The sequence below is a fragment of the Primulina tabacum genome, chromosome 9, assembly GCF_025594145.1.
Source record: "Primulina tabacum isolate GXHZ01 chromosome 9, ASM2559414v2, whole genome shotgun sequence".
In the NCBI taxonomy this organism is placed as follows: Eukaryota; Viridiplantae; Streptophyta; class Magnoliopsida; order Lamiales; family Gesneriaceae; genus Primulina; species Primulina tabacum.
In genome coordinates this window covers 25765712-25787157 of record NC_134558.1, presented here as the reverse complement: position 1 = coordinate 25787157, position 21446 = coordinate 25765712, and the positions used below count along the sequence as shown (strand labels likewise).

The 21446-nt window shown below is 35.9% G+C and overlaps 1 protein-coding gene and 1 non-coding gene across 3 annotated transcripts; one reads left to right on the top strand and one right to left on the bottom strand.

Annotated features, from left to right (window-relative positions):
• Positions 1–1377: 1377 nt before the first annotated feature.
• Positions 1378–1449, top strand: TRNAQ-CUG (transfer RNA glutamine (anticodon CUG)). The gene has a single exon. It is a non-coding gene; the product is annotated as a tRNA-Gln (tRNA).
• A 787-nt stretch (positions 1450–2236) lies between these two features.
• On the bottom strand, positions 2237–15345 carry LOC142555036 (trafficking protein particle complex II-specific subunit 130 homolog). 2 transcript variants are annotated; one of them, XM_075665678.1, is made up of 21 exons: positions 15067–15345; positions 14282–14511; positions 13960–14141; positions 13430–13613; positions 12780–12870; positions 12073–12233; positions 11427–11516; positions 11172–11333; positions 10860–10921; positions 10525–10615; positions 8340–8503; positions 6648–6846; positions 5707–6252; positions 5398–5610; positions 4840–5224; positions 4647–4743; positions 4470–4554; positions 4026–4215; positions 3127–3425; positions 2693–2783; positions 2237–2604 (listed from the first exon to the last, which is right to left on the bottom strand). In XM_075665678.1, exons 1-21 carry the CDS (start codon positions 15128–15130, stop codon positions 2429–2431), a joined length of 3762 nt encoding a protein of 1253 aa, XP_075521793.1. In that variant the 5' UTR covers positions 15131–15345; the 3' UTR covers positions 2237–2428. The 2 variants fall into 2 exon arrangements, with proteins under 2 accessions (XP_075521793.1, XP_075521792.1); XM_075665677.1 differs by having other exon boundaries at positions 2237–2783.
• Positions 15346–21446: the final 6101 nt, after the last annotated feature.

The window sequence follows — 21446 nt, the reverse complement described above, 5'->3', positions numbered from 1 at the left end:
TGTCGGAAAAGGCAAGACACGAATCTCAAGGATCGAATTCAAGTTGCAATTGATACAATTATTGAGTCTCACTGTACGATCAGTTTCTCGCCTATAAATAGAAGATCAGTGAAGACCAAGACATTATGAGAAAACGAAGAGTGTGGAAAAACAATAGAAAGGGCACGTTTATTGCATAATAGCTTACAAGAAGCAATCAGCTCAAAGGGAACACTTCATCGTACTATCAGCTTAGACTAGAAGCACAATTCCCTCATTGTGTGAGAACACTTTCGTGTTGTAATAAAAGAATTAGTTCACCCACACACACACCATCACTCAAATATAGTATTGCACATTTGATCTTCTTCAGTCATTTAAAGTGTGCTAGACTTATTGAGTTTTGTTCAGATAAAAGCTTGAATATTTGATATTTTTCAGTCATTGGAATCCTCTACTGTTCAGCTGAATTTTTTCTCTGTATATGGTTCCTGAAATAAAAGATTTGTTTCAAAGAAAATTGTCCGTTGGTTTGTGTCCATTGGCTTGTTTTTAATCCATGTCAACATATTTCTGACAAACGTACATTGTTACGATCAACTTTGTATAGTACACTGTTGCGATCAGTTTTGTCTGCTGGTGTAAACTGATTCTGGTAAACTGAAATATTTGAAACTGAGTGAGGAAAACTAATAATCTGATAAGAACTATTTCAGTTTGGGACCGTCTTAGTTTTGTTCGATTAAATCAGTTCAACTAATGATCCCAAACTGATTCTGGTAAACTAAAATATTATTGTTCGAGCTAACAATAATATATCAATTAAATAAATTAGGCAATTAAATCAGAAAATTGAAAATTCACCTAAATAAATAAATAAAATATTAATTAATTAATCGCGGGAAAAATGATAACCAAGTAAATTCAAAAATCAAACTCTACTTTTTCATGTGAAACAATGCATAGTAAAAAATGCAAAAATTATTAATAGTATTCGAATTTTTTATTTGAAAGAATGTATAGTTATATATCAATTAAATAATTATTAAGTAATTGTGGGAAAAAAGAAACCATGATACTATATCAATTAAATAAATTAGATAATTAAATCAGAAATTGAAAAGTCATCTAAATAAATAAATAATTGTTAAAGAAAAAGATAACTAAGTAAATTCACAAATTAAACTCGTACACAATTTTAATTTAAGTTTGTTCCATCAAATTATTTATAGATTAAGAACTTTTTGTAAGAACTGAGAATATTTATCTGAAAGGAACAAAATTGATCGTTAATATTTTCAGAGCTGAAAGCGATCATAATCATGAATAAATCAGGTGGCAAAAATGTGCAATTTAAAATTGATAAGTATTATAAATATCCCTCTCCTTTCACAAAGTGGTCCCATGGTCTAGTGGTGAGGACATTGGACTCTGAATCCAGCAACCCGAGTTCAAATCTCGGTGGGACCTTGATTTTTCCAAAGTATTTTGCCATTTTTTTTTGACGAATTTTTTCATTTTATTTTAAATGTTTGCGTTACCAAATTATCAAAAATTAAATTAATCAAAATAATTGAACCAATTGATTTATATTTCAAACCAAACAAGGAAATTTTTTTAATTAGATTATTTCGAAAAATTTTAACGGCCAATATTTAAGAAATAATAGATTCTCAATGAGTTAGGGTTTAATTATATCTTATAGATGGTATAACGATGATGACTCTTTTCTTTTTCTTTGGTTGAGACAGATGAAATAAATCGAACCAACATGTTACCAGCAATGTTTGAAACAGTTTGTAGGAAGTATTTCTCGAATTTTAATAGACTGAGAGACTGAAAATGTTTCGGAATGTTCGTGAATATCTGTTTCTTCTTCAATTTCTATAATTTTTAACTAAAAGTTATAAATAAAACTGAAATATTTTTTTCTATTTAGATCATTGTGTTATATATGTTAAAAGATATGATGTCACTAAAAAAATTTGGAAACAATTTTTCTACAAATACTCGATTATAGTTTACATTAGCTTTGAACTTTTATTTTCAAACTCTTACTACAATTGCTTCTCACACACTTTTTTTATAATCTTTAAACGAATCCCTCCAAAAAAGTACAATTTCTTCCAAACACTCTTTAAATATGTCCGAGCTTTCTTAAAGTTAATTTAAAAAATCCTTTAACGGAACAAAGGAAACTGCAGATATAACACAAGCATAAAAAGTTTGGAACGTCGGGGAACAAGCGAAACTGAAGAAAAGCAATCATTTGTGTTTCACTTGGGCAAAACTGAATACAACAAATCGATAATTCTAGAATCACTTCATTGCAAAGAATCCTCATCAGTAAATTTGAGTTTTAAAAAAGCGAATACCCAAAAATTGGATTAATAAATGAGATTGACAAACTTTGTAATACTCTACAACACATGGTACTAAAGAAAGGCGATCAAGAAGGTATACAGAACGAGGAGCTAAGTGCAGGAGGTAAAACACAAACCAAGTGCGGTCCAGGTGGATTGCAGCTTATACTTGCTTCTTTGACGTTTGGCAAGCCAAGTTGCGGGGGACGAACATATCCAGCCACTAAGGGCAAGAACAATATTGAGACCACGATTCGGGAACCTGAAGAAGAAGATGAAATTTACCAAAGATGGCCCATTGCTAAGAGAACAAAAGGGGGGAGGAGAAAACAATAAGGATATAGAGATGCCTTGTTTTGTGGAGAGTGAAACGTATCCTCTTTTTCTTCCAGCAATCATCCAATTCTCAGAATTAACATTGACTTCGTATAACACCTCAACCTGTCACGGAAAAAAAATAAGACGTTCCAATGGATTATGTGCCTAATGCAATTTAGTACAAGTCCAATATCGTTTTATTTGATTATCGGACAGTTTCCTTCTGTAAGTTTATAATGGGTAAACTTTGTCGTGTCAAGGAACTATATATCAAATGGGCAACCAACAACATGATCACAGATAACAACACTACAAATCAGACTCCTTGCTACAGTATGTCATCCACGTGGTGAAATAAATCAACTCATTCATGGAAAACATCAAATGGTAGCTAGGTAGAATTGCAACGAAAGAATGATGTTTTAGCTTTGAATATTTAAGAAAAACAAAATCTTAGAAGACTCACTAAGTTGTCAGCAGCACCATTCTCCATATTCTTTAACCGTTCAACCCTCCATTCAATGGTCACAAGCTGTCCAACTCGGAGACCACTTGAAGGGAGAGGAAGGAAACCAACAGCAAGGCAAGGGTCCAGCACTGGTCTCTGTAAAGTAAGGGCGCTCCTAAAGGTGAAAAATAGTTCGTCATCATTACCAGATTCTGGAGGTCCATCAGCCACAGGGGTATGAGCTCCAAGCTTTCTGGATCCACGGATTTTGTATCTGATATTTAATAGACTATCTTGACGCAACTCCTTTGTATTATCTGTATGAGGAAGATGTGTACAGATTATAACAAAACAAAGCAGTAGAAGACCATGTAAAAAAGCTTGCTTTGAAATTTTATACAAACTTTGGTATAGTTTAAGGAAAGTATATCTAATCGTGACAAATCATCACACAATTTTTAGGTTGGTCAAGAATATTTTCCAAAGTGCCACTGTGGAAGCAATGAAAGGTTCTGATTGAATTGATTAATTTTTAAACTAAAGAGTCTTCCATAGAGCCCAAAGGGTTCCCGGTGCAAGGGTTGAGTGGTTACGCAGCTTTGTAAGGTTAGGATAAATGGTCGATTCCTAGCAGGTACAGTAACCATTCAATCCGTGATATTCCTGTCTGCTCCAACTAATTATAACATTTTTATACTTTACAATATTGTAATAATTTATTTGAATTTTGAATACTTATCCCCAAAGGTCTTGTAAATAACAATATGAATATCGCGCAATGTGTGAAAAACTAAGAAGGATGGATCTAATCGTCTTGTTGACTGCAGATGTACGATAATCCAGTACTTCAGTTAAATCTGAGAGTTGAAACAAAGGGGAAGAAAAATAATAGTGAAAGGAACCAATTTTGGTTTTACCATTGATCGACGTGTCCACCAAGTAGATGCTAAACAGCATTCCAGCTTTGGATTTTGGAGAAACAGTCAATGGAAAGAACCTGGAGACAGGTCTTCCATCACCTTTGCCAGTATGATCAAAGCAATCTTGAAGGTCCAGCCATGCATCATGGATGGTAAGCGAAGCTTTCACTTGGGACTGCAGTATGACCTGCACAAAAGTAAAAGGTTGGAGACAGAACATGGAAGATACATTTTTTCACAACACTTATTCATACAAGTCAATAAAAAAACTAGGCTTCCCCACGGTTTTGGAGGTTAAATTCACATGGTTGTGGACAAAAAATAAAAGTAAATGCCACACAAAACTCCATTTGGTGTACTAAAATAACAAGGATGTCGTACAAGTTCATTAGTCTACAAATTTAAGAATGTGACTGGTTAAGAAAATTGTGCAATAAATACCTGCAAAAGCAGAGTACCATCATCGCATTTGTCTGTAACACGTGTACTCACGTCAAAAGGATTTGTAAAATGCACGGCAATTGTCCTGTGATTGATCACAATTGCTTTAGATTTGACTCCAAACTCTTTGGAAAAACATAGAAGAAAATGAAATCGGAAGGCAAAAGAAAATGGTACTTTTCAAACGTCTGGTTATGAGAAACTCCAAACTCAAGTTTTAGAGCTATCATCCTCAAACCATCCACCACACTCTGTCCTTGGGGTACAACCATCCCTATCAAGATATGAATGAAAATAATAGCAAATCTTAACCGTAGAAGGATCTTTTAATTTAGATATGAAATACCGTAAGTTTATGCAAATGACTAACCAGCAGTTGCTCCCCTAGCTATCCCATCACTAACGGCCCGCAGTGGAATCCATAAAACCGAAGTAATGTTGCTTGCCCAATTGGGAAACTTGATTTTGCCATCTTCGAGAGCCAATTTATTGACTTCAGCTCCAGTACGAGAAAGGCAATCCTCTGGATCAGTCAAGTTGGCTCTATTCTGTGACGCTTCTTCTCTGTGCTTCTCGATCTCAAAGCCATGAGCCTCCTCAATCCTCAAGCCAGGACCGGTGTCTATGTGCAGTACAGCACCCTTCAGGGAGTAGTTAATTGGTGTAACAATTATTCCAACCCACTGCAGTTCATTCATCAGCAAAGCAGATGAAATAGCAGCAGCAAGATCAACCAGAGGCCTTGGTTTTGCCACCTAGACAATAGCATTAAGTGATGAATCTCTTAGGTAGAAAAGCAGAAAAGGTATATACAAGTAATAAAAATGGCCAAGTAATGAAAGGATTGGAATTCCATTCATGCGTGCACTGATAACATTTCCAATTCAGAAAAAAAGTATTATTTCAATTTCCATGCACAATGTGATACCCTCAAGATTGGTCTCGTTGGTTTCTCGTAACTCATAAAATCATCAGTGTCCACAGGGCCGATTCTTGAAAAACTATGAGATCTGAAACTTAATTGACCGATATGTCCTGTGAGAGCCCCCAATACATAGGAACCGGGTTTTTGGGGGGGCACTGGTAGGGTAATTGTATTCTTCCCAGGCATTAGGACGATAGCATCAGAGCTCTTGATTGCCTACACATTCAAGAGAAATAAAATGTGATGAAATGAAAAAGAAGCAATATCATTACATGACATCAACGAAGTTGGATTGTCACACAGAACAAGTACATTGGCCCCTTCATCAGTGTTATGTGTAGCTGTCAGTGTAAGACTAAATGATTCAAGAGTTATATCATCTGGAAATCCACTCCACAGAGTTACAGAGAGAGTGCCAGGGTCCCCATCACAAAGCTCCAGAGCAGGTCCGGGATTGCCAGAAAATGTTACTAGGGATGATACGTCTAGGGGCACAGGGTGCTCCATTTCACTATGAGCAAGACAGACGACTTCAGATTGAAATGCTTGTCGCTCTTTTATTGAGAATAATCCTTTATCCAAGGACAACAATCTCACACAAGAAGATAAATAGCCAGCTTGATCATTCAGTATCTTCTGACACTCTGCCAAATTTGGGAGGACTTCGGCCAATAAGTTCTCCCATCCTTCACCCGCATAAAGTGCACAAACTTTCTCATACAGATTTGCTGCAATATCATAATTTGAGCGCTTATGGTAGACAGCAGCAATTTCACCATCAAGGACAACCCCATGTCTCTTCCACCACGAATTATGGTAATTATTTGCTGCACCTTTTGACAGATCCAGATATTTTTGCTGAAACGCAAGAAACCCAGATCGCACAAAAGATCAGACCAAAGAAATGATATGTGAGTCAACACAGCCAACAATAAACTCTCTGTAATAGTAAAGTGGCCACATAATGTAATTTCTTTTTAGGCAAATATGAGACCAAAAGATAAGAAGCTCTAAAAAGATTAAATAAAGGAACAAACTCCATTTCCTAGCGAATTTTCACAGCTTCCAATTATATATATATATCGGAACTTAAGATTGGAGAAGAATATCTTGAACTTAAGTCAATTAAATTCAAATCTCTCTGAGCATGTAAAAGCAGATGCACGCGATTTTTTAGAAGGAAAACCAGAAAGAATGTCGGAAGAGACTTGATCCACAACTTGGACGGAATAGTGAATCCTTCAGGTCACTACCTCAAATTCAGTTACAGAAGAAAATGATTTCCACAGTTCGGCCTCAGAAATTGTATTCCGTAAGGCATGTTCAGCAGCAACATATATTTCAGCAAGCCTCAGAGGCCGGTCAATTGAACCCTCAAAATTTCCAGGTGAAGAAAGGGTCCGCGACATGGATATTGCATTCACTTTTGGCGATGGGGATATTAGTCCTGAACTGCCAATGAAACACAAATTGAAAATGGACTGAAAAACTCACAACCCAAAGTTTAAACTTCCCATAGATCCAACCCGTGGAATGAAACAAAAACCAAAAAAGAAAAAAACAGAGAGAGTAGATAATCTCCCAGGTAATTTGTACACATCACACAAATCATCCACATTTCAAATTCCATTTTAACTGTCCCTTTATGCCATCATTGAAATGGAAATCTTTTTTCAATGGCAACTTACTTCTAGAACGAATGAATTTTCCGAGATGAACAACGGAAAGACCGAATATCAAATAAATCCCAAAACGAGTTGAAGTTAATATAGAGATTCAAACATTTAGAAATGAACAAAGTTCTATGCAATAAACACAATTAGCGGCATTTCGCTTTTGCACATATTAAGTAATGACAATTGATCTCTTCTACGGCAATTAATCATTCTTATTGGACTCTTTCCATTGAACCTGAACAAGTACGTGTTAAGAAAAGGTTATAAGAAATTATAAGCTGAATTGAAGAATGCGATTCTAGAATATCAAGTCACATCCTATAAAATACCCATATTAACTCATGCAGTCACCAGTTTCGATATTTTCAAGCCACCACTATTCCCAAGGCACAAAGGAGGTTGGTAGTGCCACATTCAACAGCCATTGCCATTCTCAAATGCCAACGCCAATGCCAACCTCAGAACAGAGGGACCATCATTATTAATCCTAAACTTGTTTGTGTTCCCAGTGGATGCCATCAAGGCCAATATCACTTGTCACGGCTCTTACGTGCTGACGACGACCAGTTAAAAACAAACATGCAGAGCCGTTCCTTAGTTGTCTTTTGGAATTTATACTTGAGATTTTCCAGAGTTCTCAGAGGGGTTCTAAATTCCCATCTCAAACATTTAACATATAAATATAGAGCTTCAATGGGGATATTTTTGAGAAATTTACCTAGAGAACAAACGCATTATCTGCATAAGATCCACAGACTAAATAAAAGTCTTCAAACATTTCATTCAGCATTTTCCTTTGTACGTTCCAATTCTAAAGCATAAAATAATAGGTGGTGCTATGGTATTTGATGAGATGAACATAAAACAGAAACAGCTACATAGTTTGGGAGACATAAATGTCAAGGAGCCTAAAGAAGCAACTTTCATTGATGATAAATGTTTTGGACCCTTCAAAGGAATAATCAATTAATTGACGGAGTCGATGCTTCAATGATAATTTAAGGGGTAGAGCATTAACTTTAACAGTTGAGGTAGTAAAATGTATTCTTACAGGAAAGAAACACAAGAAATTATGAGCCAATTCCTTTGATACAAATCTGGATTGTAATTTGGCTTCGCCAATACACAAAAGGATGGTATACAATTTCAACCAGAGAAGTTAAAATTATTGCGTCGAAATAACCTTTCTCTTTCCTCTTTTAACCATGTAAGTGAGAAATATAGTTAAGCAAATAAAACTATGATGATCCAATCTTTGAGTTTAGTTACCCCTCGGCGGCATTTGGATGACCATCAAACAACTCAAACATATTTCCAGCTGAGAGAGAAGCCCTACGACGATTTGCCTCACGCAAAAGAAGAGATGGCTCGAGAGGCAGTGGCCTCCTCTGAATGCCAAAATGTTTAGGCCGTGAAGTTTCTTGGAGTATCATCTATACAAACAAAGTAGAAAGATTCAAAAATGGAAGGCATCAAAACAATATAACTTAAGCATAAACAACTACTTAAATGTTTTGTTGAAAAATTTGGAAATGGTTACGGCAATTGGATGGCTAAACCAGGAAAAAAATGGAGATCTACACAGTAACAAAAACCAATATTAAGAAAAAAATTGTGGCAAAGGAAGAAAGGCTTCACTATAATGAAACAAGCCTAAGAATGAAATACAAGGTGCTTTCATAGGCAGCCCGTATTTCCAAAAACAGAACAAGTAGTGGGATGCACCTCATTCAGAATATATGCTGGCACAACTCATTCAATAAATATGTAATAATAGTAACACATCCTCTTCAGTAGATCAATTAGCTCAATCTAAAAGAAATTTAAAACCAGGTGATCTTTCAAGAAAGCAAGAGGACAGAAAAGAAAACAAATTAGCACGTCTAAAACTTCACATTTGTCGACATAAAATCATAGAAGTTAGTGTTGATCACATTGGAAAATTAAAGAATATAAAGTTTCGAATATAAAACATCCAGAGTTAAAAATATAAATGCTTGAATATCGATCACGATTCAATCTATTAAAAGTTGTTTAGGTACTTCAGTGGCTGATAGATCAAGCTCCTTCCAAACTTCATAAGAGTGTTCTGATCAAATCACGCAAAGAAGTAAAAATGTAAAATGCAGTAGAAATGTAAAATGTAAGCGTGTGTTCATAGAAGTGAGCGTCGATCACATTGGAAAATTAAAGAATATATATAGTTTTGAATATAAAACATACATAATTAAAAATAAAAATGCTTGAGTATCAATCATGATTCAATCTATTAAAAGTTGTTTAGGTACTTCAGTGGCTGACAGATCAAGCTCCTTCCAAACTTCATAAGAGTATGTTCTAAGCAAATCATGCAAAGAAGTGAATGTAAAATGCAGTAATTAGGTCTTATTTTCCAAATTTGATAGTAAACTTCTCCTCCTATGTGTTTATGCCACTCTACCACCAAATTTGTTGTAAGGTCCTTATGATCTCTATGAGAGATCCAGTTGTAAGGTTGTCACCATTACTAAGTTGGTAGTTTAAATATTGAACAAAATCCTGCAAATTTGTTGCAGCAATGAGTTCAGAAATCCTCATTTTAAAACTCACAGACATTTTTTTTTGATAGAAAACTAATTTTTTATAATAATGAAAAAGTTATACAATAGACGCGGATGAGTAATCCGCAACAACGTTACAAGAAAATGTTGCTAAAGCACTACGGTATGACACCATCACACTATTCTCGTGGCCATACAAATTTCCAATCCCTAATTAAGTCTGAAATACATAAATGATTGTACGCTGGCAAGTGTCAAAACTCACAAACATAACTGTTTTAGAGTCAACAGTTCTTTGAAAGTAACAGCACGACTATCAATTTTTCAACGATATCCTTTAATCCATATACCACAATGACATTAAATGTAAATAAGCTTTCAGGCTACCATCAGGATTAAACTTGGGCTCCATGGGTGGCTGAAATTTCCAAATATCTAAATTCTAGCCAGACCTTCAAGTAGTCTGTTGGTTAAAAGGGAAAGAAACACTTCTTTCACAAAAGACATACATTCATGTAAACTACAACCAAAGGCATTGACAGTCTACAAGACTACAACAATGTCAGATGCCATCTAAAACATCACTGTTCATGAAATTTTTACCCACTAGGAACCACTATAATAACTATAAATTAATAACTGCATTTAATATAATTCAATTTCCAAATGAAAGTTTCAAATTCCAAGCTTAAGTGTGGAAGCATCTGAAGATGTTCATAAAGTCCATAAAATGTAAGAATGTGTATTTTATTAAAAAATATTAAGCAATTTTTTCATGTTCAGTAGTAAATGGTAAAGGAAAATAGGCGATTTATTTGTTATGCTTGTACTGAGCTATCTAAATGAAAATTAAAGACAGCAGTTTACCATGTTCCCCATTACAATTTCCTCACTTTCCGTTCACCGAAACTCACCTTTTCTTTTGCAAGCACCTCAGATGAAGCAGTGGATGGAAGTGAAGGCCAAACTGCTGGCTTTGGCCACGGTAGCGTGCTAAGTGAAGCACTGCTCATAAGATAAAGACGTGATAATAAGCACATGTCAGAATACTTAATGACGGTCAAACAGTTTGCTTTTATTTCTCCGACACAACTATTTTCCATTTCATGTACACTGCCAATTACTATTCCATTTCTAAGACAATCCAATTCACCATTATATGCCAAGATGATACAGTTACATATAGTTTCTTTTAAGGAGTGGGAGATAGAACCATTGAAATTATATAATCGCAAAATTGGAAAAGTACCTGTTGACCGGACTTCTTTCTATATCTGCTCCATAGCCAATTAAGTACGCCAGCCTCATAAACTGCCACAGCATAACGCACTTCAGCACGATGTTCCATTGATCTTGTAACAAGAAATTATAAAATAAATTTTGCACTTCATTTTCATTTGTAGTGAATAACAAATCCAAGATTAAAATTGTCTAAAATCTATACATCAAGACCTATCTCTCATCAAAACTATAATACTCAATAGGGAAAATATGGGCCAAAAAGTTGCAAGTGCCATACAATTAAATTTCTAGGCACAATCCTTAACCATGAAAATATTACCTTACTCCGGCATAAAGTATACAGTTCCCCTTGAACACGGTAAAACTCCTTTTCCACATCAGGTGTTGCTAATCCATCTTTATAATGAGCAGTGGTTGCATCGATCACCGCCAAGCAAGCAGTAATTACCCATACTTCACGCATACAAAAAGGAAATGCACTCTGAAACAACCCCGGTATATAGGAAAACTTCCACTTCAGAACACCTATGATGAGAATAAAGGAAAATACCAAACAGAGGTAAATGGAAACTACCTCATGCACTGCCAGTGACTTGGAGAAGCTAATTATGAATGAATAACCTCTTGATGCAACCTCAAATGGACGACTTAAATTGAAAAGTAACTGCAGTAAATTGAGGTAACAGCAGAGCATTATCAGAACATTGCAAAGAAAGACAATTTATTTAAGTCTAGGCAATGAATATAAATGCACAAAGACAAATCTATTATCTATTACTATTATTAATTCAAAGCATAATAGAAACAAAAGTTTTAGTGTCATGATCTATTTTGATTTTTTTTTAATTTAATCAATTCAAATTGCAGTTTAGTTCTCGTTAAGTTTTACAATTATGGTATGACTCCATATAAATATAATCAATTAAAATTATAGTATCGCCTTTCATTACTTTCTACAATTATGATATTAGCCATATTTGAATATAAATCAAATTAATGATAACAATGATTGCATAAGCACGCAAAGTGTCCGCCGGTACACTAGTACAAATAATGACGGCAAGCTAATATTCAGAATGTGTGCAATATTTTACAGTTAAAAATCAAATATGTAGATTTGAACAAATTTTGGAAAACACAAGGTTGTAAATAGACTGACCAAATAAATTAAACAAGCAACAACAAAACCTAAATAAAAACAACTCCTCGGTCTTTCATACCTTTGCTTGACAAGCAAAGAGGTATTGACGGAATTCAAACTCCCTAAATGAGTCATCTTGAACAATCTGAGTTAATGCTTTTTTCCCTGGGTCAAGAAGAATAGCTTGATCATCTACTGACTCCATTCCTCCAAAATCCCTTTTTCTTCCAACCATATTAACTATAACGCACAGTTGTACAAAACAAAGTCAGGTTATACATCCACGCAACTACATAAACTGCACCTGAACTAATGATGACAGAAAAGACAATATTATGTGCAAAATGTTGAAAGGATTGAAGTTCATTTTACTAGAACAAGCAAATAAGTCTAATGTTCTGTTTAATAAAGTGAACCATAATGTCAAAATAAGGAAAGATTTAGAACAGAAATTGGGGGGGCAAACAGATGTATAACTAAAAAAGTACATGGATAGTTCAAGGTCAACCCCTTTTTCTATATCTTTCATGTTCCAGGACCATCAATGTTAATACCTTAATTTGTGAATTGCCATATCTTTCGTAAACAATCAAACAGTACAAGGGTGGTACCATCGTAAAATGACAAATGGAAATTTGTCGTGGATCTTCACAAGTGAATGAATAAGAGCCAAAGTAACACATAAATGACGACAAATACCGGCTATTCAACTAAATTTGAAAAGAAGATGACTCATAAAAACAATATCTTTCCAAAAAGCAGAGTAAAACAATAAGTGCCAAAGACCTGTTTCTAAATAGCAAAGTTCAAGCTCGTCGTATTCACGCAATGCATCTTCATGTAGATGAGCAATTTCAAACATAAAAGCCAGACTTTCCTGTCAACAGAGATGGAATACTCATGAGAAATCTTGATATGGGAATAATATCTCAAAGTTGCTCCCCAAAAATAGATATTGAATGCCAAAAAGACAAAACTGTAGAAAGAAATAACAAGAGTTAATGCAGTGATTGGAAAGGAACTAATAGAGTCCAGCAAACAATTAAATGGTTCTGATGACGGTTACTAGAAAAGGATGACAGCTAGACAGAAAAATACTGTATCAAAATTTCTTTGTTTTTATTTGTTAGGACAAGATTATCCAATTTCTTCTCGATCATTTGAGCAAGGGGGGACAGGAAAGGCAATAATTGATCCAATGATCCATTTGACCCTGATACAGTTAAATGTTTCACTCTATTTAAGGGACTAATCAGTGAGCACTGAAGCTTTCTAAATTTGTGATGCTATATAACTTATATCTTCATTACGTTGCAGCAGAAGGTCGAAGGACTAACAGACACCCTCAGTTCCTTTTATTATGTGAACAACTCTGGATAAGCAGTACGCTTGAATCACTCCCTTCTTCTACCAGTGAAAATAGATACCAATTTTACCTTCAGGATAAAGAAGTTGCAGAAGTTCCAAACTGGCATGAATCGTATTTCACTGAGCTTTCGGATTTCCTCTTCATAAAAATGAATGCGTCTATCAAGTGTGTTTCTGATGCACTCAATGACTTTGGCCTCCAAGTCATCCCAGAAATTTGCATCGGGCCCAAGCATATCTAGTTTGCAGCACCTGAGTGAAGCATTTGAAAGAAGCTCTTAACATAGCTTGTTATACATCCTAGTCATCTATTATATTCTTTGCATTTTACCTAAGGTCAACTTTTTCTAACAAATTACCAGTGTAATACAAGAATGGGATTTAAATGTGAGCAATCATAATACAAATTTGAGAATATTGAAAGAGAAGAAGAATCATGATAGAGATGATCTAATATTTTGATAGAAATAAAATGTAAATCAAACGGTCATTACAATCCCACAAACAGTCAAATGTCAAATTAACTGATGTAAACAATTTACTCAACTATAGAACACAAAATAACTGGAATTTCACAATGGCATAGTAGAACCATTACCTTTCCCTCTTCTTCGAACTAAAATCAACTTCAAGTTTGGCATAAACTTTTTTGGCCATCTTGGTGGCCTGATCATTGTGAGCCGGTGCTTTAGACACAAAAACAATAAACCATTCTCGTTCATCATTTTGAACTATCAGTTTCAGGCGTGGTTTAAGAATGTTCTTAAACTCATCAAGATCCTAGACAAGAGAAAACAGATGAAAAAAAATCATGACCAGAAAGAGAGTAAGAAGAAATTATTGCGACATAGACCTACGCCAAGAATGGGGTAAACATATTTACCTACTCAAAGGAAGTAACAAAAATTGCAAAGAACTACCTCGCAGGTAACAAGAACTACAGTAGCATATGGCTCCCGAAACCAAAACAACGATTGCTCTTGTGGAAACCGACTACGAAGTCGTGCATCTGTTGTCAATATGAATTCTGCTGGTAATTCATCGACCTTAACAGGATTGCGGGTTTTATTGTTCAGGAAAACACTTTTGAATGGCAGCCGTTCTTCAAATCCATTCTTGATGACAGGCCACAGGTCACTGACATCCTCAACTATGGCAAAATTGTGTGATGCTTGTGAGCCAATGACACAGTAATGCAAAAATTTCTTCCTAGTAAGCTTTTCAATAACTTAATCTATCAGAAATATCTGCCAACTCTGGCACAAAAAAATTGTTCCTTTGAACCAATTAAACAAACACCTCCACACCAGGATCTTGACGAGCATTTATCCAATCGTCCAATGTGAAACTGAAACTTAGTTGATTCTTAACTATCTTGTTACCACTAAATCAAACCATGTAATTTTTAATTCCAAATTTCCACAACCTAATAGCAGTCATGCTGCAACTAGAAAACCTAAACCTACGACTTGGACAAAATAAATACTAAAAAGATAAAATTTGCATCATTAAGACAAATGCTCACTCAAACTTCCGAGTTATCAGTTACTTAGTTTAGAGCATTACAAAGGAAAGAGAATTCAATCACTCAATAATGTAAATCCTAATTCACAGAAACTAAGAACTGCAAAATTGAAAGCCGGAACAATGATTAGGGTCGCACAGTCGCAAGGCGAACTACAAAAAAAAAATCGCGAAATGTTACCGGCAAGAACAACGTGATCAAAGGATGTCTTGATACTCTGAAACTGAGGTAAGAAAGCCGCCATCAAACCGATCTGCGGCGACCTTCAGTCCATCGATTGCGACTAGGATCCGTAGGCAACAGCAGAATGAAGCAGTTGGAGTGGGTGGTGTTTCTCTGTGAAGTACCGATCTTGCTGGTTTTTAAAATTCGCTGCCTTCTTACGACAGCGATTACTAGTGGGGAATGATTTACTCCAACTCCTAAAACACAAATTTAGAGTCGCACAACACACACAACAATTTATATCTACATTCGTTTTATTTACAAATGTGATTTTAAGGTGTATGCTAATGTTGTTGACGTCTATGCACCTTTATAAATAATAGTCTTGGATAGGGTCCGGGTCCTTCTTGAACTGGGAAGGACAATCAAGGTGGGATCAATCCAAAAGTAGCCGGCCAGTCCAGAGTTGGAACAGAAAGCCAAGTATTCTCTTTCTTTTCGGTCGACACACGTCTTCTCTCAATTAAAATTTACGAGACATTTACCCCCTCCTTCCCCAAATAAAACTATTAAAACGGTCATCTATACCTTCAATTGCTTTCACATTACATTAAATCCAAATTCACCACCTCTCACTGTCTAATCCTAACATGTTCTTGCTCATTTATTGGTCGAATTCTTCTTGGTCAACCAAAATTATGTTGGTCGACCCATCATAATTATGGGTCGACCTGGTGTGTCACGCTTATTTATGTTTTTTTATTAATTTTTGTCTATTCTAATTATCTTATTCTCTTAATTTTTGTTGAATTTTGTAAGATATGCCTACAGTTATCATTGTTCATTTCGATGGTAAATGGAAAGTGAGTGAACATGGGCCGACCCAAAGTTACAGCCTTCGTGTCGACCAAAAGCAAGCAACAAGGCTCGACCCAAAGTTCCAGCATTTGGGTCGACCCAAAAGCAAGCAACAAGGGTCGACCCAAAGTTTCAGCCTTTGGGTCAACCCAAAAACAACAAGGTCGACCCAAAGGCGGGAACTTTTGTCGACCCTTGTTTGCTACATAAATGCTACTTTGTGTCGAGCTAGCTAAATATGTGATTCATATGTTAAAACATGTAATATTATATAACATACTTATCGTGATTCATATGTTAAAAACATGTAACATAGCTGTGAAATTGTGATTCATATGTTAAAACATATAACATAATTGTGAAATTGTGATTCATATGTGAATATATATAACATAATTGTGAAATTGTGGCTCATATATCAAAATAACATAGTTGTGAAATAGTGACTCATATGTCATAACATGTAACATAATCGTGTAATATTATAGAACATACTTGTGAAATTATGTGATTCATATGTTAAAAACATGCAACATTGGAAAAAATTGCGTAATTATCCGTCAAAATTAAGTAATTATCGGTCATATTTGTCAAATCTATGGATTCATGCGTTAGAAAAATAGTCGACCCAAAAGCAACATTGGTCGACCCAAAATCAACATGGATCGACCTAGAGATCAACAGGGTCGACCCAAAGATCAACATGGATCAACGGGGTTGACCTAGAAGCAAGATGGTCGACCCAGAAATCACCATGGTCGACATGGTCGACCCGGAATCAACATGGTCGACCCACAAATCACCAGGGTCGACCCAAAAACTTATCAACAACAAAATTACACCATAAATACTTAAATCGAAATTAAAAAGATCAATACAATGTCCAATAATTAAAAGATCAATACAATGTCCAATAATTATCAAACATATTACAGGCTAAAAAATATCTGAACTCAGATATAAGTCTATCATCTAAATTTAATATTATGTTATCACTCCTAAATAAGGAATATCCAGCAGCAGCTAAGACAAATGCTCATGAATCCTCACTATACAAGTAAAAAGAGTATTAAAGTTAAATTTTTTTTTTGTAGTAAAAGTAATAAAATTATTAGTCATCTGTCAATGCTAAACATATTACACATTAGATATACGAGAACGTATTGTTTAATATTGGCTCTGAATTAATCATATAGCTTTATATTTTATGGCCTCTCAGGGTGTGGATTGTTTTCAACAAGGGATAACAGACGAGCAGCGTTAATAAGTATAGGCTCTATGTCCTCATTCAGAGATTTGTAGTTAGGGTCGTGTCTTCGCTGCAAGTCAAATATAATGCACTTATTGACCCCTGCCACGAGTTTTAGAAAAAACCAGCGCCCACGAGTTTTAGCAAAAACAAGCACTGGGTCGACCCAAGCTTGGACGACCAAGCAAAATGTTGGGTAGAACAAAATGATTGGTCTACCCAACATTTTGCTTGGGTCGACCAAATGTTGGGTCAACCAAAAGCGTGGGTCGACCAATGTTTTTTGGTCAATCCAAACATGGGTCAACCCTTTCTTCTTCAAGCGAGTCGAAAAAACAGAAGCAATAAATCGAAATAAACGTTAACATTACCAAATTTTTGCCAGCCATTTGTCCAATTGAGTTTGCTTAGATTGGAAGGGTTCTGTGTCGAGAATTGCCGGGAAAGGAAATACAATTTCCGTTGAGAATCGTCGCCGGAAAGGAAATAGAAGGGGGTCGACGAAAGAGAAACCTAGTTTGGAGTCGACTATATGAGATGAATGGATTTAATGTTAAGGGTTTAAGTTAATTATGTATTTACACTTAAACAGAATGACATTTATGTAAATTAACTTGTGGATCTTTTTTAAAAATAAGTCACGATTCCCCGAATTTCCCCTTGTTTAAACCACTCCCGGACATGTATCAACTCAAGAAACTTGTCAAGACCACTACAAGCTTGGGCAAGACCGGGCCCAACGGACTTAATCAGGCAATACCAGATGACTATGTCAAATGATCATGGACCATGTTCATCGATAATCAAAAGACATTCACATTCACCCACGTTCACAAATTGTGTGGAAATCAAAACATAGACCACGTCTGTACATCATGACCAATACCCGAGCATCTCTGAGCAGTAATAAATCATGTTGCCCTATAAATACTCGTAAAACCGGAGGAGACGCTTTGATAGGATCGGTTGAAGTGTTTAGAAGGGGTTGAGTAAACAGTTCCTAAAATATCTTTCTTCAAAAATATTCCAGTCTCGTTAGAAACTGAACTTGATATTTTTATTGTCAATGTTAGTTGGCCAACAAAATATGTGCGGAAAGAAGCCAAACTGACATATTAGAACAATTCAAATAATGGCTTTGGCTATGTAAACTAAATGGTAAAACTGAAACGTCCACTACGTTTTGACTTTAAAATCCTACTAATTTTTTTTATACTCATTAATTCGAAAACCAACAATTTAAAATAACTTTAACAATTTAAATATCAAGTGCATAATATCCTTAAAATCGTCAATTACCAAAATTCAACTTTTACCTTTAATATGATCAAAAGTAACATCAACATAAAGCATAAAATCTCTTATAAAATCCTTAACAAAATTCTTTAAACATTGCCTAACAATCTAGTGCAGAAATAAATGTCCCTCGGGAGTGTACTGCGGTACTCGATCCACTCAAGTGTCAGCACCTCCCTCAATATCATCATCACCTGCAGCATGCAAACCTAGTTAGTAGTGACTCAGCACGTTCTAAACGTGAGAAGAAAATAATACATATACAATCATGTGCATTAAAATCATACATTTACTTAAAATAAATTTAAGCATAAATAAATCATGAATCGTAAAACCATAAAATCGTAAAGCTTTGCATCTTTTATTTTTTTTGGTGAAGTTTGATCCTTGAAAGTTACTAGCATTTTATCATTTGGTCGACTGATCGGTCTTTAGCTCCACATACGCATGGGGACGGGCACTAGGAACCGCCATGAAAATATGATCGTCGGGCTCCTTTTTGGGCTTTGTCTCGTAAACGAGCTTCCTCTGGAGCCTTTTCCCTCACGACATTCCCATAAAATTGTAAGTTCACCATTCCTTCTTAAAACGAATCCCCCACATATCCTCTATCCTTTGTCACAGTCAATTCACATCCCTCAAAATATTTTTTCTTTCATTTTTAAATCATAAAATATCACGACTTTCCAAAAATATCATTTTAACAGTAAAAATTGCACATCTTTACCATAATAATAAAATATCATTATTTCATCAAAACATCATAATACATCATTTATCATGCGTTATGACCCTTCGGACACTGCCAATTCTTTTCGTACTACTCAGGTGTAAAATGACTGTTTTTGCCCCTAGACGTAAATTTCTCGATTTTGGTTTTTTCTTACTTTTATTGACATGGGCTTATCCCAAATAATTATTTAAGCTTAAACATAATGTCAGATATTTTTATTTAGCTTAAATTTGAGGCTTTCGATTATTTTCTTAATTAATTACTTGTAAAACGTTATAATCCCGATTTGATTCAAACTTGAATATTTTGATCCCAAAATTTAAACATAGACTTTCTATTTCCTAAACTACCCTTGTGAGCCATGAGCCACCCCTGTGGACCCATGGTTCAAACATTTACCATTAAATTTGAAATTTTGACCCTTGCATGAACCCACCGAGCCATCTCTCAATTTTATCTAAACACGCCCGAGCCGTCTCGAGCCAAAACCTGACCAACCCACCTAGGGACCCTACTGACCAGCCCTGACCCAAGGAACCAGCCCCTAACTCATGCACGAACCCTGCACATGGACACGAGCTGCGCGTGTTTGCTTCTTAGTCTTCCTAGGATTTCTAGTCACTCTAGGACTCACGTGACTACTTAAACTCTGATCTACTTTGACACTCACCTTCCTCAGACCATGCTCAGACCCAACCGAATCCAGCCCGAGCCCCTGAACCACGCAGCGAGCCACTGCACCAACAACAACCGCGCGAAACTCCTTGTGTGCATAAGAGTCCTACTTCGCGTAGGACTCTTTGCAACAGACACCACCGATCCACCCTGGTCCCAACCTTGACCAGACCCTCCTGGACTCTACCTTAACCGCTCTTGACCATCCCCAAGCCAACCTTAACCCTGAACCAACTGCGTGCACATTTTCTCCCTTCTACAAAGTCGAGGCCTAACCTACGAGAGCCATCATGAACCCTGGCCACACCAGGCCCTGTCCCAACCCCTAGCCATCTTCCCTAGACCTTACTGGACCAGCCTTGCCAGCCCCACCCTACTGAGAGCCGCCCCAGTTGCAGCCCTCAACCTACGTGCATTGGGAAGAGTCCTACCCCTTGTGGACTCTTCTCCAGCTGCAATCAACAAGTCTTAGCCTTGCTAGGACTCGTCCAATACCTGACCCACGTCCAGCACAGGCCCCTACCCAAGCCGTAGCTGAGCTGCAAGCCACCATGCACAAAACCGAGCCCTTGATCATCTAGACACTAGGTTCTTACCCAACCTCAGAGAAGCTCGACTCCAGCCAGTATTTTGTCCCCTTACGACTCTTTTCTCGTCCCTTAAACACCTCCTATTTGCAGCGTGTCCTTAGGAATCATAACGTTTAAGAAACGAGCGTAAAAACATCAAAACTTTTGAAAATAGTCATCATATCGTTGAACCATCGAACATAAATATTTTTCATGCAAAAATAATTAAAACATGCATATTATGGAATGAATGATGCGTCAAGGGAGTTTAGAAGCGTGCCTTTTCATTTTGAAATGCTCGAATATACGATCGTTGGCGTGGGACGCAAAGAAGAACGAATGGGCGACGAAGACTCCTAGCTTTTTTCCTTCTCCTTATTTTCAAAATTTGTGTGTGTATTTTGTGTGGATTTCGGCTGGTATCGTGTTTTGAAACACCTATGAATCCTTTTTATAAATTTTAATTTAAATGTTAATGGGCTTGAGTTTTGAGATTTGATGTTTAGGAGCAATTGAGTCTACTCAATTTAGTTAAATTGGAATCAATAACTCTTATTTAATTGAATTTTTTTTTCATAAAAATTAATTTCCAAGAATAATATTTTTGATCTTTTAAAAACTCATCGTTTGCCCAAAACCGGCTTCCCGGGTAAAATCGAGCTCATCTCATAGAATAATTCGAACTCTACCATTTTCAGAAAAATTTAATCATCTTAAGAAGCCTTGAAAATATTTAATGAAAAATATTTATTTTATCTCCATCGTCGTCGGTCTTTTTCCCAGCCTATTGTCGTATATTCGGATAAAAGTCTACAATTTCATGAAATCATGTCATATAATCATTTAATCATGCAATCATACCTTTAACCATATAATATGCATCAAGTAAGCATTTAAACCAATTAAATAAAACAATTAAGCAATTCAAATAATTTGTATGCATGCGGTTACGTGAACTGATTTTCGGGCGTTACAAAACCTGCCAAAACTGAAACTCCAGGTCTACTCAACTGAA

What these genes read in the sequence shown, in the direction of transcription:
- LOC142555036 (XM_075665677.1), bottom strand. Translation starts at nt 15,130, where the DNA reads ATGGCGGCTTTCTTACCTCAGTTTCAGAGTATCAAGACATCCTTTGAT. An exon ending in AGTTCGAAGAAGAGGGAAAG is followed by an intron (nt 13,614 to 13,959) that starts GTAATGGTTCTA and finishes TGCTTCACTCAG; the next exon opens with GTGCTGCAAACTAGATATGC. An exon ending in AGCTAGGGGAGCAACTGCTG is followed by an intron (nt 4,744 to 4,839) that starts GTTAGTCATTTG and finishes ATATCTTGATAG; the next exon opens with GGATGGTTGTACCCCAAGGA.